The 18,743-nt window shown below is 41.8% G+C and overlaps 1 protein-coding gene across 2 annotated transcripts in view; it reads right to left on the reverse strand.

Moving 5' to 3' along the window:
• Window positions 1-18,743, reverse strand: part of LOC109043549 (uncharacterized) — a 54,418-nt gene that overhangs the window by 22,096 nt on the left and 13,579 nt on the right. For both annotated transcript variants that reach the window (XM_072296905.1, XM_072296904.1), the window contains exons 2-4: window positions 15,949-17,241; window positions 2,382-2,568; window positions 1,044-1,252 (exon numbers count right to left, since the gene is read on the reverse strand). In XM_072296905.1, the coding sequence (XP_072153006.1) occupies window positions 1,044-1,252; window positions 2,382-2,568; window positions 15,949-17,140 (1,588 nt within the window). In that variant the 5' untranslated portion in view covers window positions 17,141-17,241. The remainder of the gene's footprint in view (window positions 1-1,043; window positions 1,253-2,381; window positions 2,569-15,948; window positions 17,242-18,743) is intronic.

An 18,743-nucleotide genomic window follows, 5' to 3' on the forward strand; every position in this document is an offset into this window, starting at 1 on the left:
TTTCCTCTCTCCTCGGAGTTGATCCGCTCGCAGTATTACGATCCTCCTTTTTCGTTCGACCCTTGATTACCTCCGACAAACTTGACTGGAGCGACTGTCGATAAGTAAATCAGTTCAAGTTCATGAGTTCTCGAATCAGCTAAGAGGTCAGTCAGCCACGCTTTTATCCAGTTTAGTCCAATTTAAACCCCACGCCATTCCCTCTCTTCGTTTCCTCTACACAAAGGGAATTAAAAAACTATTCACGATTAAAAAATTGTAATTTGAAATTGTAATTAGTACACATTTAAAATGTACAAGGGACACGGAGAAAAAAACTTCGTGCGTGGGACCCGAAGTTTAAGTCATATGGATCTCTGAAGTTTTCGGATTGAGCATCTGAACACTTTAGGTCCAGCTGAAGAACTTCAGATGTAAGAACTGAAGTTTCAGATGTGCGATCCGAACCTCGACAGCTAGACCTGAAGTGTTCAGATGCTCAATCTGAAAACTTCAGAGATACATATGACCTAAACTTCGGGTCCCACGCACGAGGTTTTTTTCTCCGTGGAGGAGTAGCGTTACCGGACCTTCTCCATCCCCTAGATATTTCTGAGTATTTCATTTTACCAAAGTACCATGGACAGACTCAGTGCTAAATATTTCACCGAGCATAGTCCTCATAAAGATGCAGAGACGCATCGTTCCCAAAATCCCGGAATTGAAAAAAAATAATTATTTTTGCCAACTTTTTCGACTACTATCACTCCATCGTGGGACGATGTGGAAGTAGTAATTATTTGCGTAATTTGTATTCTTGGCCTTTAAAAAGGCATCTGGTGAATTTTAAGGGGCCGCAGAGTCCGTTGTTGCCAGATTTAATCTAAAATTGTTGGCTAGTTATATGAGGATACATCCTGTATAAGTAAGAACTGTTCTTGTCATTTCATTTATTTTTGTTTGTTCCACCTCTGAATTATTTTTCTTCACTGTCCCTGTTTCTTCCAATTTCCAAGCAAAACTACGCAAAAAAAATGCGTCATGACTTGGGAGTCCTTGCTTACCGAGAGAGGCATCATAGGTGTTCATGTATTCTGACGTCATAAACTGCGAAACGAGGGCAGTTTTCCCGACTCCGGTGTCCCCAAAGAGCACGACTCGATACTTGGGGACTTCCTCGCCTGTGGAATCGGTGCTTATATTATTGTAGCTACTTCCACAGCAAGAACCCTCGAACGGACTTGCTCCACTCGCGTTACTGTGATGGCTGTGCCTGAAATCAAATCAACGTGTACATTTAGTAGACAAGAGGAGATTGAGAAAACTTTTTCACAATCATATCGATGACCAAAGAGCGAAACCTTGCGGTGTTTCAACATTTCCGCTCGCACTGAAAAAAAACTCTCGGCGTTTTTACCAAGGTCCGTTGGTACCTTTACCATCTCACTTTTTTTTACCAATTATTGGTAATTTTACCAAGACAGACTGGTAAGCTTACCTAAAAACCGGTATTTTTACAGCTTTTTTCAGGTAAGAATACCACTTTTATTCGTAATCAATTCCCGGTAACTTTGCCATTTTATCTCGGTAATTCTACCACAGTCGATAAAAAATATTGGCATTTTTACCAAGGTCCAGTAAAATTACTGAGAAAGTTCAATAATTTTAGCGAGATTTCTCGGTAAAATTACCAATTCAATAAATGGTAATTTTACCAAGAAAAAACTGGGATCAAAGAGAACCCTGAATTCTTGGTAATTTTACCCTTTTCTTAGTAAATACACCGAGATTTTTTTTTCAGTGCGAATTTCATTCTTTTACAGAGGAACAAGCCACCTTGACGGCTTTACATTTGCATGGAATATTCTGGTATACCAGAGAAAGGAACCAGGGGATTTTAAAAAAGTTACAAATAGTTTTCAAAATAAAAAGATAAGTATGACAGTATGTTGCAGAGTCACAAACGAAGATAAGTGGTTTCACACTTTGTCCATCGATATACTTGACGAAAAATGAAAATTAAGGAATAAATAAAAAGGATACGAAGATCAAAAAACGGCAGAAATAGGTAAACCATAGATAAATTTATACTGATTTTCGCAGGCAAGTGGACAGGATTATTCAGTCTTCACACAGACATTTAAGATGTAGACTTTGGTGCCGCATTAACTACTTTTGAAAAATTCAAGAAGATGAGATACCATATAAATCTCAAAAATTCATTTTCTTGAACTCGATAAAATATTTCATGAAGATTTTAACGTTGGGATACATATTACGATGTGCAAATTTGTTAAGAGATTTAAGCACCCTCAGTATGTAACGATCAATTTCCGGTAAGCATTTCCTTTCAAAACTTCAAAAGTAAATAGGCTTATCTTACTTGAATGGGGCCAACTCACCGCGAGGTAGTGGAATTAACACTTGTATTGCTCCGAGATCTTCTGCTAATTATACTGTCGCCGCAGTTAACGACGCTTCCTTTATGGGTAATACTAAAGGTACGCAGTCTATACAGTTCGTCCCCTGCCCTTGGGTTGTAAGGTTTTTCGGGCAAGGAGCATACCCTAGGCCGCACATGATCAGGAACTGAAACATAACACATAGAAAGCGAAAATATAGAGAGGCTCAATTAATTTTGAGAGAATGATTTATATGAGAACAAGGAGCACAATCCATCAGAAAGTGCAATGAATATTATTCCAATAACATGAAGAAACCATTCCGCTTTCTTAAGAACCGCAAACCGGCGCACGGTGGATCGAGTCAATAGGGGAGGTCGGACAAAATTTGGAAACTTCAAACGCTTATAACTCTGTTCATACAAAACTTGGAGGTTCTAAAAATGGTTTCATTGGTTTCCTCGCACAGTTCTCTACTACAAGTATCCCTTGACGTATAAAATGGACGTATTTCTGTCAAACGGAACTAAGCGCCAATTTGAGTTCCTTTTGAGGAAATTAGAGTGCCGGATAGCGGGTTCTGTCAAACGGAACTAAGCGCCATGGAAAAACATTGCGAGTATAGGACGGAATGAGCCCGACGCCCGGTTCCGCCGCCAATCCAAGCCCCCCTCTACCTTCCTCCCCCTGTGGCGCTTAGTTCCGTTTGACAGAAATACGTCTAAATGTGACGAAATAAGCATCTAAATTTGCAGTTTTAGTCAAACATTGTAAGTCCGACTCCTCTAACTGGCTCGAACCACTGGTGGATTGAGTCAACTAGCGTCAACTAGTCCATTAGAGAGGTTGGACAAGATTAAAAAACTTTAAAAGCGTATATCCTCGATGATATAAAATGTCGATGTCTAAAAGTATTTTCATTGGTTTTCTCGTTAAATTCTCTTCAAGGAGCACCCCTTAGAATTAAAATTGTGACGAGAAAAACGTAAAATTTTACAATTCTGTCAAAAATTTCATGGCCGACTTCCTCTAAAGACTCGTTCCACTGTGCGCCGGGCTGATCCGGGTCCCCAATCCCCGATGGCGAGAAAAATAAATGGATCGGGTGGCGGGCCCCGCGTTCCATGCGCCCTTTGGAAGACCAGATGGACTACATTTTGCAATTTGGAACTATAAAATCTAGCCCGGTTCAAAAACAACGTATGCGCCATTAGTTTCCCTACGCACATAAGTATTTTTCCAGAAGAGCCAGAATTTATAGTTCCAAATTGCAAAATGCAGTTCAGATATCTCGTTCGTCCGCGGGGAGATACGCGGTTTTTCGTTTTTTCCGTGCGATCTTTTCCGGCATGTCGGCTGCCCGGGACGTTTTTCGTCGTGAAAATTCCCTTGGGTGAGGGATTTACATCTCATAAAAAGAAAATAGAGCTAACGAAAATATAGCGTTGAAATTTTTGATGACTTTATTCGGGGTGACTCCGAGAATTCTCTGGAAACTCTTCAGAAAAACTGCGTATACATAGTTTCTTCAAAAACACTGGAATAAAATGAAACATGAGAAGTGGGGTCCCCAATCCCCGATGGCGAGAAAAATAAATGGATCGGGTGGCGGGCCCCGCGTTCCATGCGCCCTTTGGAAGACCAGATGGACTACATTTTGCAATTTGGAACTATAAAATCTAGCCCGGTTCAAAAACAACGTATGCGCCATTAGTTTCCCTACGCACATAAGTGTTTTTCCAGAAGAGCCAGAATTTATAGTTCCAAATTGCAAAATGCAGTTCAGATATCTCGTTCGTCCCGCGGGGAGATACGCGGTTTTTCGTTTTTTCCGTGCGATCTTTTCCGGCATGTCGGCTGCCCGGGACGTTTTTCATCGTGGAAATCCCCTTGGGTGAGGGATTTACGTCTCATAAAAAGAAAATTGAACTAACAAAAATATAATGTCGAAATTTTTGATGACTTTATTCGGGGTGACTCCGAGAATTCTCTGGAAACTCTTCAGAAAAACTGCGTATACATAGTTTCTTCAAAAACACTGGAATAAAATGAAACATGAGAAGTGGCGCGTGACGTTGCGATCGGTGAAAAATACGCTTTTTTGTGCAGGCGTAACGGCAGGCGTAATGAGATAACTATTCGACCCGGGTGTAGGCATATTGCCGCTAGCCGGATTGAAGGCGATTCATACTGCGAAGATGACACGACAGCTAACCTGGCTAGTTCGATGCTTATGTTACCGGAGAACTAGGATTCCGCGTCATTATTCTTGACTTTCTGCCTGGTTTTTACAATACTTAAAGGGTAAATATATTTATATTACTTGCAACGATTCAGAAACTCGGACCATTTTTAATTTTTTTGGTCGGTGGAAATAATAAAGAAAATACAATGAACAAAAATATGCCATCGAGACTTTTTGTGATTTTATTTTAGAGCATTCCGGAAAATTCCCGGAAACTCGTCAGAAAAAACTGTTTGTAGTTAAAAAAGAAAAGAAAAAAAAAAACCTGAAACAATGTAAACATGAAAGGTTGCGTGCAACATTGCAATCAGCATTTGATACGCTTACGCGTATAAATAACGCGTATAAATAACGCGTGATAAATACGCTTTTTTTTTGCGTGCGGGTGTCTATACTAGAATTCATTCACGGCAGGCGTTATGAGATAACTATTCGAGCACGGGTGTAGGGATGTTGCCGCTAGCTAGATTGAAGGCGCGTCACACTGCGGCGACGACACCTCCGCATTCCCTTCCCTGGCTCGCGCGACATTTAAGTCGCTGCAAAACGAAAAATACTCGTCATTATTCTTGCCTTTTCCCCTGACTTTACGATTATTACGGGAGAAATATTACCATTTAGAAACTTGGGTGGGGTCAAATTTTTTCTGATTTAAAAAAAAAAAATGGATTCGAACGAACGAAAATGTCGCGTCGATTTTTTTTTTATTTATTTTAAATCGTTTAGGAAAATTTTCAGAAACTCTTCAGAAAAAATGTGTGTAGCTTTTTAAAAACATTGATTAAAAATAGAACAAAAAATGTGCTTAACGTTGCAATCACAGATAAAAGCGCTTTCTTTTGCATGCACCGCTGCACCCATCGGCATTTGAATCATTCATTTCTTAAAGAACTTGAACATGGTTATTACGACTTTTTACGTGTAGTTTTCTTTCAGTGGTTGGTGGTCGCGTAGGGGCCACAAGCCCCTAGTACTATACATATATATCGATGGTGAAACTACCAAACCATTTATCTCGATTTTCGTCGGTTTTGAGTTAGCTAGAGAGAATTAGTCGACTAGGAAATGTCCTTCATCTGCCATCATAATATGTCGTCGAAAAAAATCGGGAAGTTACTCGAAAGCGTTGTTAAAATATCACATATTTCAGCGCCGCCTCGCCGTAGCGAAGTTATCCGACACAGGAAAAATAGGAGCCTTTGGCAGAGGCAAATTAAAAGGTGTTTCCCTATCCGGGTCAGCTATAATAAAACGGAATTTTCTTAAAAGAGAATTAAGGCCTGTTGCACCAGGTATGTACACTTCAATGGTAATACATTAAATTTTAATCAAAACAGTCAACCCTCCTTTTGAACCTTTTCTGTCATGCATGCCTTACATTCATCTCGACCATTTTTAGAAAAGCAAAGGATCCCTCGTTGCCTGATTTGATTTTATATGTAACCAACACAGTTAGGACGAACACATTCGTCGCTTGGCTGACATAAGGGCGTAACTACACATTGAGATGAGCCCTGAAAAACACTGAATTGTATGGAGGACAGGGTTCATGTCAGAGTGTAGTTATGCCCTTATGTCAGGTAGGCAACGAAAGATTAAACATGAAAAGCCACCGCGCCGCCTCAAAATAAGTAAAATGCACACTTTTCAAGAACTTTTACGGGGATTATGTAAATTTCAGCGATCATTAGCTACTCTTTATGAATTATTTTGAGTAGGTTATCTTCGTGTTTCAACTCGGCTTCGAGACTTCTAAGAGGAAAGAATAATATTTTTCCACATTTTCTCGATCGCCTTGTCAACTAATCCAAATACCCAAGAGGGACGTTACCTCATTTGAACGTATTTCTGTCAAACGGAACTATGTGCATTAAGGCATGAGCCCCAAGATCCATAAGAACATATGCATTTCAGGGCTCACGCCATAATGCACATACTTCCGTTTGGCGGAAATACGTCCATTTGCATTTATTTGTGTTCTAGTTGGAATGAGATAATACTAAGAAACAAACTGAGAATGCTTGATGAAAAATCTCAACTTTCCTTCTTTCCTCGTTACTCGCAAGCAAATGAAGGATCTCCGAAAGTAAATTGGACGGACCTAAAGAAATCAGCCTAATTAAAAGTGCTTAATTTCCTCTTCAGTTTTACTTTGTCAACCGCGAACCGAACATGACGCCTTGAAACTTTCTGCGAGGTTTTCTCTAGATTAAGAAGAAGAAACTAGCAAAATTTCAATATAAAATGTGGACAAGTTTTCTGTTGAAAAAATAAAACATATGAGGAAATTCGACGGCGTTTTTTGTGGTCTGCGGCTGATTATTAAAATTGACAGACTAAGAGGACACAGGGAACATGGAGCGATCCTATTGGTTGAGACGAATGGTTGTTTTGGACTGATAAGGGGGAAAATGATGGACTAACTAGATGGTCTCTCGTTGGTTGCCATTAATTAGTCTATTACTTACCTCCTTTGTCCATTGCAACCACACGCTTCCACCAATAGGATCGCTCTATTCTCACAATGGCGTCTTTGTCTATGGCTTTGTCGATCAATTTGAATAATCGGCCGGATGAGCCCGGTTAAATCCGTCCAATTTTCATAAACAGAAAAAATTCAATTTGAACTTATAACTTCCACTTACATAAATGACTTATCTACACCGGTTTCGGGTGCTTCATCAGTGATAACCAATACTAATTTCCATGGAGATCACCTAAATCGCGAACCCCTGATGTGGTACAGGGCCGGATTTACTCACTTGCCGCCCATGGGCCGCCTGTATTTTGCCGCCCCCTTCTCATTCGTTTCGAAACATCAATAAAAACCATCAAGTGAACGTGCCGGAGTGGGAAGGGTGCATAAGACGTGTTTACTCGTGTTGGACACATTTTTTTGCAAGTGTCCTATCAACACTACTAGCAAAAGTTCACGGAACTTTGCGCGAAAGTTAAGTTCTATAAACCTATCTCTGTGTGGACAAGGCCTTCCATTTATAAGAAATAAACGAAACAATTATGAAAGAACGAACATAAATGCGGTTTAGTAATTTTAACTTCCGCCGCCTCGCCGCGCTGACCGCACTGTGTTTGACGCAATGCGTGAAGTATTCACGCAGTCTTGTAGGCGCTGATACGTGTTACATGCTGACCGCCGCGCCGAGGATTTCTCCTTTTCATCTCAAGTTCTCGTCATCATTGCTCTCTGCGCCGCGCCGTTCCAGGCCAAATTCCGTGTTCGGTTTCTCTCTTAGTATTAACACGACTAATTAAAGGTGCTGTCTATTGTATCACAGAAAGACGACACAATTAGAGATATACTCTCAGAAAATGAAAGATTTTGTCACCTTTTCTCGTTTGCAAGTTGTTTTCTGAATCCGATTTTTCTTTAAAGCTACATTTAAAAAAATTGCAAAATTTGCCGCCGTGGCCGCGGCCCATGTGGCCACCCCCTAAATCCGGCCCTGGTGTGGTATGCAAGCATTTCATTCAGAGACCTATGAGCCGCTGACTAGTGCTAATGCCTGGCTGGATACCCTCTTCTACTCTCTGCGGGCTGATTCTTGGAATTGATAGACAAAGTGCTAGATGTAGAGACGCAGGGAACATGGAGCGATCCTATTGGTTGAAACGGGTGGTTGTTATGGACGAAGGGCGAAAACTATGGACTAACTAGAGGGTCTCGCGTGACTTGCCATTAGTTAGTCTATTATTTGCCTACTTTGTTCATTGCAACCACCCGCTTCCGCCAATAGGATCGCTTTATCTTCAGCTTGTCTCCCTTGTCTATAGCTTTGCCTATCAATTTCAATGATCAGCCCGCTAGCAAAATCCTATGAACGACCGAGGTATCTACCCAACCAGTATCCGGTTTCATGGTATCTGGCCACGGCATGGTATTTTCCCGTTCAATATCCGGTAGGTATCCATCAGGATATTTATCCGTCAGCGGCATCGATCCGGCCAAAATCCGGTTTCCAGAATCCGATCGCGTTATTCATAACACCGATTCCTGGTTTCTAATATACGATCGCGTCATCTGTAAGATCGATTTCCGTTGCGGGCTTCCGGCCGTCACATATATCCAGTCAACATCCAGAATGCTGAAAAAAACGGCAACGGCCCGTGACATCCGTCTGGCCAATCATTCCCGGTTTCCAGAATCTGATCACGTCATCCGCGAGACCAATTTCCGGTCATTTACCATAGAGGCGCACTAGGCGCGCGCCTAGGGACCCTCACCACAAAGTTTTTCCCCCTTCTTATTAGCTTTTTAATTTTTTTCAACCACAGTACTTTTCCTTGTTTCTCATAAGCTGATAGCTAAGTCTACAGCAGTCCCTCTTCCCTTCTATTCCCCTCACAATCATTCCCAAAAACGCCTCCAATGGAGATGTTGCATGTGTGAGGAATTTGCGATTTGACTATTGATTCTTGTGTAAAAGTTCGCGAGAAACACGATGGTGCCACTGGTTTTCTCTGAAATCAACTCCCAAGCTCAAAAAAAGCTCTCAAGTTGAGGCCAAAATGGAGGGGATATCCCACCCTACCCTGAGAGTTCACGTCTACATCAAGACTAACTCTCCATGCAAAGATAGGGAGCAAATACATTGACAGGGCTGCCACTTTATTTGGGGACTCCAAAACTGAAAACACGGCATCACTGCTAATGTGCACTGCACCATCGTGTTTCTCGCGAACTTTTACATAAGAATCAACAGTCAAATCGCAAATTCCTCACACATGCAACATCTCCATTGCGTTTTCGATGGATTAAAATTTTGAATTTATATCGCGGGAGACCTTCTGGACTTCCCTCTGCCGGGATCTTCTCCATTAGATCCTTCTCCTCCAGGAGATGCACCGGGGGGGGGGGGGGGGTGGTCGCACCACACACTTCACCTATGGGCCGAAAAATCTTAAATCCGACCCTGGTGAGGAAGTGAGTGATAGTCTCTCTTTTGTTAATATCGATTTCATTTGAACGCACGTCGGCCAAATCAATAACGCTCTGTCTAAAACGACATGCGTCAAACCGCAATCTGTTCCGTATAAAATAAAATGTGTAATGTAGATTTATTTCGCAGGCAAATAGTGAAATCAGGCATTTTGTCAAATGCCTAGGCAGGTAGTTAAATTTTAACGGTCTACAAAATTTTGTGAATTCATGGCAAAGAGCTCACGATTTTTACTATTTTTGGAAAAATAACTCATCAAATACCTGCGAACTCTTTTCGGCTCTTCCCCTGCAATCGCTTCTCATATTTTTAAATGTTGAAATTCTAAAAATTCTAGTATTTTATGACATGTTGAAAATTTCAAGATAAGTGTCTGTTCAGGAGCTAAAAACCGTTTTAAATACTATTGTATGATGCCAATTTTTACTAAGAATTTTTTCTTGCAGGAGCAATGAATTATTTTGTCTAAAATTGGGAAATGCATCAGAATTTCAATCCAAGTTAGAATATTTGACTATTTGCCTAGGCATTTGACAAAATGCCTGATTTTACAATTTGCCTGCGACATAGATACGTTGATATCCAAATTCTTATTCGCTATGAAGGCGCAATACTCGCATGATGTTTTCCGGATCTAACCCTTAGTATTCGCAGTCGGATCTTTTCGCGGGAAAAATCCTCTTAGCTTGTGAAAGTGTGAGATTTTATGCCTCCGTTTATTGATGTAAATTGAAAGGAGCGCCTTGAATCTACAACAGCAGCACAGCATACGGCAGTCGGCAGCGCGGCACGGCGTTGAGCCTAGCTAACATAATAACTACTTGAAACGCAGCGAGCGAAACGAAATTATCGATCGGTTTACCACCTGTGGCGCAACGCTCTGCAGCTCAACAGGTCCCACTTTTCCTCTCAATTCTAATTTCGTCGTCGTTGGTGGAATCCTTCCCTACTTGAATCAGCTGAGCTCATTCTTTTATTTCTCACGAGCCTTCTTCACTACCTCTGCCTCGATTTCATTTCTTTGGGATCGACTGTACCTATATATGACGAGTTGTTCGATGTCTGTTTGTGTAAAGGAACTTACGAGAGCGCGCATTGAATTCTTCAACCGCAACAGAGTTGGGAGCCAAACCCCAAGTAGCACAGATTGCAATAAGTAGCAATTACAATGCTAAGATATTCTAATTCCACTGAGTGTTGTGTATGTTGCCTAGCTCCTATTTGAAGGGGCCCCATTTATTGAAACGTATTGCAATAAAATTGGAATAAGTGCAATCTTTCATTGCATTGCGTCTTGCCTATATCTTTCTGACACATGGAACTCATTGTGTTGATAGTTTAAAATCGGCTAAATAAATTGCAATTTAATGGTAAAAAAATTACAATTTTATTGAGATCAAAGTGCAATTAAATTTCAATTTTTTCGTTGCACTGTGCCACTTGGGAGGCAGTGATCGCGATAAGTTGCTATTTAATCAGAAAATGTATCGCGATTTTATAGCCGTCAATTCATCGCAACATTATCGGATAAAAAATTGCGATTTCATCACATTAGTTTGCAATAAAATCGCGATTTTATCGACGATGATTTATCGCAATATTATCGAACAAATAATCATGATAAATTGAAAGTTAATTCCGATTTTGCGACAAGATCGATAATAGTCGCTCAGATGCTGATAATCCTGACGATTTTATCCCCAAAAAATCGTAAAAAAAAAATCGGGATTTAATTTCAAAATATCGCAATTTTTTCGTCAAAAAATGTTACATGGGAAGGCTCGAAAAAATCTCATATTGCCGGTTTATGTTGGGTTACGATAGATTGGCATAATATTGTAAGGTTAAATTTGGATTACATCATATATCAGTGATTCCACCTACATATTATATTGGCAATCTATCGATCGACAGTCCGTCAAAACAGGTCCTGCTCGCGAGATAAAATGCCTAACACATAGCCAGCGGGTCGGTTGTTGAATCGCTATCGAAAAGCTTGATCGATAAAAAGCATTGCCAAGATAGGGCTTTATCGATCGAGTTCATTCGAGAACGATTCAACAATCGACCCGCCGCGGGCCGATTATTGAAACTGATGGAAAAAGCGATAGACAAAGAAGATATAGGAAGTATGGAGCGATCCTATTGGTTGCCATGGTTGGTCCTTATAGACTAAGGAAGAAAATGATGGACTAATTGTCGGGTCTTCAGTGGGTTGCCATTAGTTAGTCTATTATCTACCTCCTATGTCCATTGCCACCACCTGCCTCCACCAATAGGATCCCTACACATTCCTTTTGTCGTCTTTGTCTATAGCTTTGTCTATAAGTTTCAACAATCGATCCGTTGGGCCGGATCAGCCGAGCAGCACCCTAGGTTCTCAGCCCCACAGGGCCCCTAGAACGATTTTCCTCTCTAACATTATTTTCAATTTTTTTTTCCTCTGCGGGTGGTCGGATCAAATCTTTTGGGGGCCCTCGGAATCTTGGAGATTTTTGAGGATGAAGGAGGTCCTGAAATTGAAGTTTCGGGGGTTATGGGGCCCTTAAAATTCAGGGTTCAGGGCTACCTATTGACCTCTAGAAAACCTGAGACTGGAATTCCGATGAGACTGTAAGATAAGAATTTTGTGGGCATTCGGCTAGGTCTATGAACTCTTGGGCTCTGATCTGAGTATTTAATCGGGTTTCTAAGACAAACCGACGATGAAAGTTCGCAACCACGTATCTCGATTTTTGGCGGCTTTTGGAGGCTTATGGGGCAGTAGATGCCCATCGTCTGCGAAAAATACATGTATGTTAGTCGAGAAAATCTGAAAGTTAGCCCTTCAAAGACTAAAACTCTTTTCACAGGGGATCCAAGTCTCTTAAATCAGTATTTTTTGATCTCTTGGGACCAAAGTTACAATCAGTTGCGTGATGTGAGTGATCGATTATTCATATTTCCCCATTTGAAGCCATGGTAATGAATAGATCATTAAGGTATCCGTTTCGAACACCCTGTTTATCGATCCTTTTGCATGGGTTCAAATGGCAGATCAATCGATGTATCGCTCGAGCGCCTCGAGACCCTGTGTCTTCTTGTAAATGCGAAACGCCTTCAATTTACAAAGTATACAACCCAGAATGTGAGGGCCCATTTACACGCCAGCACCGCAGACCCCTGAGCGCTAATCCGGCCCTGGCGGAAACGTTTAACACGATTAAGTGGTGCGGAAATCCCCGATTTGCAAAAGTGTAAGGGAATGTACACCTCTCTTTCCGAAGTGCTCTCACACGGACTTGCTGTTCCGGAACATTGGCTCATACTCAATACCATTCACATGTTCCGACTCAAAGGCATTACCTCCCTTAGGTAACTTTTGGGACGGTTTCGGAACAAGTTAAATAAAAAGTTGAGTTAAAAACACCAGTGTAACCAACAACACAGAACGAGCGAAAACCCTGGTAAAAATTGGCAGTAGAATGTGTGTTCCAAAATACTATAGACCTAAAGCCGGCTGTAAGATTTCCAATAGCTTCTGTAGCCGGCTGTACAATTTCTTATAGCCTTTTATAGCCGATGGCGTCTAAGCAACAGCCAGACGATAAAGTTTATACTAAACGTTACTAAATACGGATACTAGGACTTCGTTAGTTTTTGGACTACCGCTTTCTTTTTGTGCCGTAGTATCTTGATTTATTTTGCGAGGAAAGCTCCGTACTTTTGAAGGATGCCTGTCATTCTTAATATGTTGGAGTGCCTTAAATTTCTTATGATACTGTGCAATACCTCTGGTGTGAAATAGTTGCTTCAGACGTCGTGCGGCACGCTACGGCGCGGCGGGCGGGCAGAGAGCGCGAAACGCGCATTGCGCAATGCGTGAAGTATCCCTGTTAGGTTTGCAGGCGCCAGTGCGTCGCCGCGCAATGCGTGAAGTATCCCTGTTAGGTTTGTAGGCACCGATGCGTCGCCGCTCCGCTTTGTTAGGCTCTAATATTTAATCTCGCGGAGTCAGCGTTTTTCAACTCATGATTTTGAAATGTTTGCACACTCTGTATGGACCATCTCATTTTAATTGATGAAATAAAATATGTTTTAAAGGAAAATATAATGTGTGTTTTGTAATAATATTAAGGTACTTCCGTATCAAACTTAATGATTTCCGAAGCACACAGATTTCTACACTATTTCTTATAGCCTTTTATAGCCAATGGCGATAAAGTTTAAAGCCCGGCGATAGGAACTATAGCTCGACTGTATACTTTTTTATAGCTTCGTATAGCCCGGCTATATGATTTGCTCCGCTTTCTACAGCCAGCTATATGATTTTCGATAGCCTTCTTTAGTCGGCTATAAGAACTCCCATGGTATTTTGAGACGCAGCTACGTATCGCCAATTTTTAGCAGGGAACATAAACCACTAAAAAAAAACTCTGGAGCCGCATCACGCCAAATGTAAAATATCGGAAAATAGAGCTAAAAATACTACCGGGCGAAGATAAACTGCTAAGACTTTAATTTTTTCAGTAAAAATAAAAAATTATCCATTGAAGCGTCGGAGGAGGCCTCTTTTGTTACCTCCATTTCCTCAAACTTGTGCATGAAAATCGTTACAAGGTTAGAGAGGGAAAAATTATTAGTTTGACCACGTTTTTGACCTACATAAATTGGGTGAAAATGGTACCTTGAAAGAACTTTGTGGGTTAAAACTCTCTATTGAAGCGCTTTAGAATCGATTCCCGACAAAAGAGGTCGGGCTCCGGGCGTTTTAAAAGCCAAAAATTCATTTTGAAATTTGAAAATTATTGCTTTCGCAGGAATGCTTCGAGAGCAAGCAAGGAAGCAGCCAATGAGTTTAGATCAGTAATTTTTGATTGTTGCATTTTTGGAAGGTAGACAGTGCACTTGATTCACGGGATTAACTTAGAAAACCCTTCAAACTAATCTGCACTCTCTACTTTTCACAAACGCAACAATTACAAATTATAAATTATTTGGGACCCACAACCGTATATTCACTACCAGAAAAGAATGCTGCGACCAAGTGCCTCGGTTCATTCCATGCAACTGTAACACTGCTTTACCAGCATCCATTTAAGGCTTATCACTAGTAACGGTGATCATGATAAGTTGTGATTTGATCGGAGAATGTACCGCGATTTTATATTATCGATTAAAAACTGCGATATATTGAAATTTCATCGTAAAAATAAAATGCAATAAAATCACAATTTTGTGGACGACGATGGATCGCAACATTGTCGAACAAAAAATCGCGATAAATGAAGATAAAATTTCGATTTTATTGAACGCGATTTTATAAAGATAAAATTGCGACAAGACCGAGGATAATCGCTCAAATTTTAATAATCCCATCGATTTAATCGCCTAAAAATGGCAACTTAACTTCAAAATATTGCGATTCTTCCTTTGAAAAATGCTGTATACTTGGGAAAACTTCTGGATTTGGAACACCCTGAACCAGCTGATCAACATGATCAGCTGACCATCTGATCGGGGCTCAACATCCTCGTTTTTTCTTATCAAATTTCCGGTGTAAATCATACACGTCGACGGTGTAAGTCGGCAATCACATAACTCGTTTGCGGTGTCTGAAAATCTTCGCCTCTACGTTATTTTTTTAAAGGAGAACAAACCGACATCATTCCTTGAAGTTTTTGCATAATTTTCTTCACACAGAGAAGAAAAATCACGGCAGTTTTAAAGGATTGCCGTCGAGTGGTTTTTCGTTTAAAAAATAAAGTATGATGGGAAGTCTGCGACGTCGCAAACCGAGTTATGTGATTGAGGACTTACACTGAAAAAAAAATCTCGGCGTTTTTACCAAGGTCCGTTGGTACCTTTACCATCTCACTTTTTTTACCAATTATTGGTAATTTTACCAAGACAGACTGGTAAGCTTACCTAAAAACCGGTATTTTTACTGTATTTTTCAGGTAAGAATACCACTTTTATTGGTAATCAATTCCCGGTAACTTTGCCATTTTATCTCGGTAATTCTACCACAGTCGATAAAAAATATTGGCGTTTTTACCGGGGTCCAGTAAAATTACCGAGAAAGTCGATAATTTTACCGAGATTTCTCGGTAAAATTACCAATTCCATAAATGGTAATTTTACCAAGAAAAAACTGGGATCAAATAGAACCCTGAATTCTTGGTAATTTTACCCTTTTCTTAGTAAATACACCGATATTTTTTTTTTTCAGTGTACACTGTCAATGTATCTCGCGCATTTTTCTGCTCATTATCTCCGCAACTGGTGCCGCGAATCTCGGAATCTCGGCCGCGGGTGGGCACCACGCGCCTACCTCGTTACAACAATACGCTCTTAAAAATAGAATCCGCAGTCGAATGTTTACCTGGAAGCTCGAGGAAGTTGGACGTCCTACGTTGCCTGCTGCGGGCGGTGTTGGCGAAGTTCAGCGGGGCGAGCTCCTCGTCGCAGTACTCCGAGGCCTGCGAATCCCTGCTCTCCCGCCGGGACGCGAGATAAGCCAGACCGCTCTTGACACTCCCCACGCGGGATCGCGGCCGCGGCGAAACCGGGGATGACGGACGCGAAACGGACGCCGCGCTCTCCTCCAAGACGTCCGTCAGGTCGGTCGTCGAGCACCCGCAGGCGTCGACCCCGCACGAGAACTCGGACGAGGGGTAGCTCGAATTGACCTTGGACGGGCTCCGCGGAAGGGACTCGAAGCCGAAAGACGACGACCCTCGAGCCTCCGGGGACCTCGGGGCCACCGGGCTCCTAGGCGAAGACGAGAACGAGAAGCGACGGCTCTTGCTCCGGCTGTTGGGGCTCGGCAGCAAAGGCGGGAACTTGAAGACCGTGCTCGAGCTGGACGAAGGGGTGTTGGGGCTCTTGCGGAGGCTCACGGAGCTGACCGAGTTCTGCCGGAACCCGCACTCGAAGTCGTCCTCCTCGCTCAGGTTCTCGATCTTGTCGTTGCTCTTCGTCTTGGTGATCGGGCTGCTGGCGTGGGAGAAGATCGTCGACGCCGAAGACACCGAGCCGGAGCTTTTGAGGGGGATGTAGGAGTGGGAGCAGGATCTCGCCAGCTTGGATTTGCCCTTGAGCCTCGCCTCGCTCTCGATCGGTGGGACAGAGTTGTAGTGGCTCAGGTCCCGGGTCTTCCTCACGGTGCTCTTCTTTCTTTTGATCGAGTTGGGCGGACTCCTCGTCGAGATGATCGGAGGCGAGGACTGCTTGAGCGGCCCGCTGAGCCGTTGCGCTTCCTCGAAGCTGTAGCGCTGCTTGGCAGAAGGGTCGTGGCATCTCCGCGGCTGAGAATGCTCCTCGCTAGCTCCTCGGGTGCGTCGTTCTTCTTGTGCGACTTGGGCTTGCAGAACTCGAAGTGGAGGGTGAACTGCTCCTCGAGGGGGTCGTTGGCGGATCCGCATTTGTGGAGCAGCTTCGTGGTGCTGTCTTCGCTGCCGCAGTCGGGCGAGCTGGAGACGGAGAACATTTTTTTGAGGTGTACCTTGACTGATAATTTGGCGAGGACACAGACGTAGCGGGGATATTCCATTAAAATATTTTCCGGGGCGCATTAGCTAATGAGAGTTCAGTGCTCGTGGTGATTCCGACCGGGCCTCGCTCGGCGTGGTATCGCATGGAGGCAGCGCGGCCGGGATTCCTCGCTGTCGGTTGCCTGTAACAGATGAGCAATCATTAATTAATTAATCATGGAGCAATCTTTGAGCGGACGCGTGAAAGGGATGTGCAGGATACTATACCTGGTGGTAAGCGTTGGCATAGGTGCCAACGAATACCACTAGTGCTCCCGTTCCCCGAAACTGGTACCGAATTGCGGAATTTTTTAGATTTTCCTGAATTTTTCCCGGAACTTTAGAAATTCCCGAAATGTTCCGGATCTTTTGCATTTTCCGGATCTTTCTATACCTGGTGGTAGGCATTGGCATAGGTGCCAACGAATACCACTAGTGCTCCCATTTGCCGAAGCTGGTACCGACTTGCGGAATTTTTTAGATTTTCCTGAATTTTTCCCGGAACTTTAGAAATTCCCGAAATGTTCCGGATCTTTTGCATTTTCCGGATCTTTCTCGGAACTTTTGAACAAATCTAAAAGGAATCCCAGAAATTTTGGCGGTCATGGAGTTGGAGAAATTGGAACAAAAAAGTTCCGAATCCCGGAGCTTTTGAGGAACATGGAATGGGAGCACTGCACACCACCAGGTACCACGAAATCCCTAGTAGCAGAACAAATTTTTGTTTTTCTAAAAAAATTATAAAAAAACATACCTGTTACCTAAATGATCGTTTTATATAAAAAACATGTAACGGTTATGTAAAAAAAATCAAAGTTCAGACCTGACCGTAATATATGAAAAATGATAAAAGCTAGATAAGGTCCTTTTTTTTATACACAAATGTTTTATTTTTTTATGTAAGGCATGCATACGAAAGTGTTAAAAGTGAACATTTTTATGTAACTATTATATAAAAAAAAATAGGTCACCATTTTCGTGAGCTTTTCGCGAATTAGAAGAAATTTTAGTATGTTTGCGAAAAGCTTACGAAAATTATGACATTTTTTTATATAATTGTTACATAAAAATGTTCACTTATAACACTTTTGAATGCATGCATTATATAAAAAAAATTAACTTTCGTACATAATATTTATCTTTTCCTTCTATGGTTCTGCTACTAGGGATGATTCATCAACACTTTCAAAGCATGCGACGGCGAGTTTTACATACATAGGGTGTCCAAAAAGTATGTTGACCGTATTCATTTTTGGATCAAACTACAGTAGCTTCTAAGATGCGGTATGCGTGGTCTTAAAGTTCTCCTAGGTACCTTTATAATGGAACTACATGGAGCTCTGTTAATCAAAAATTGAATGATTGACGGATTTTTGAGAACGGTGTATTCACTATACTCCTCCTGGATTTTCATCATGTTTTCCAAGAGAAAAAGAGAAAAAAAACCCTTGCCACAAGAGCAAGCGGCAGTGTTTTTCCTTCGGCTTGCCTTTTTGGAAAGTGGAGGAGGCGGTTTTTTGGTAGTCCGTACATTTACCGTGGCATTGGTGTATTTTCCAAAGATTTTCATGATTTGAGGAATTCACGACTGAGTTACGGATGTATCTTAATTTCGGTTTAAGTTATTCATTTTTACTCGAGTTAT

This window comes from Bemisia tabaci, chromosome 2 (assembly GCF_918797505.1).
Source record: "Bemisia tabaci chromosome 2, PGI_BMITA_v3".
Lineage (NCBI taxonomy): Eukaryota > Metazoa > Arthropoda > Insecta > Hemiptera > Aleyrodidae > Bemisia > Bemisia tabaci.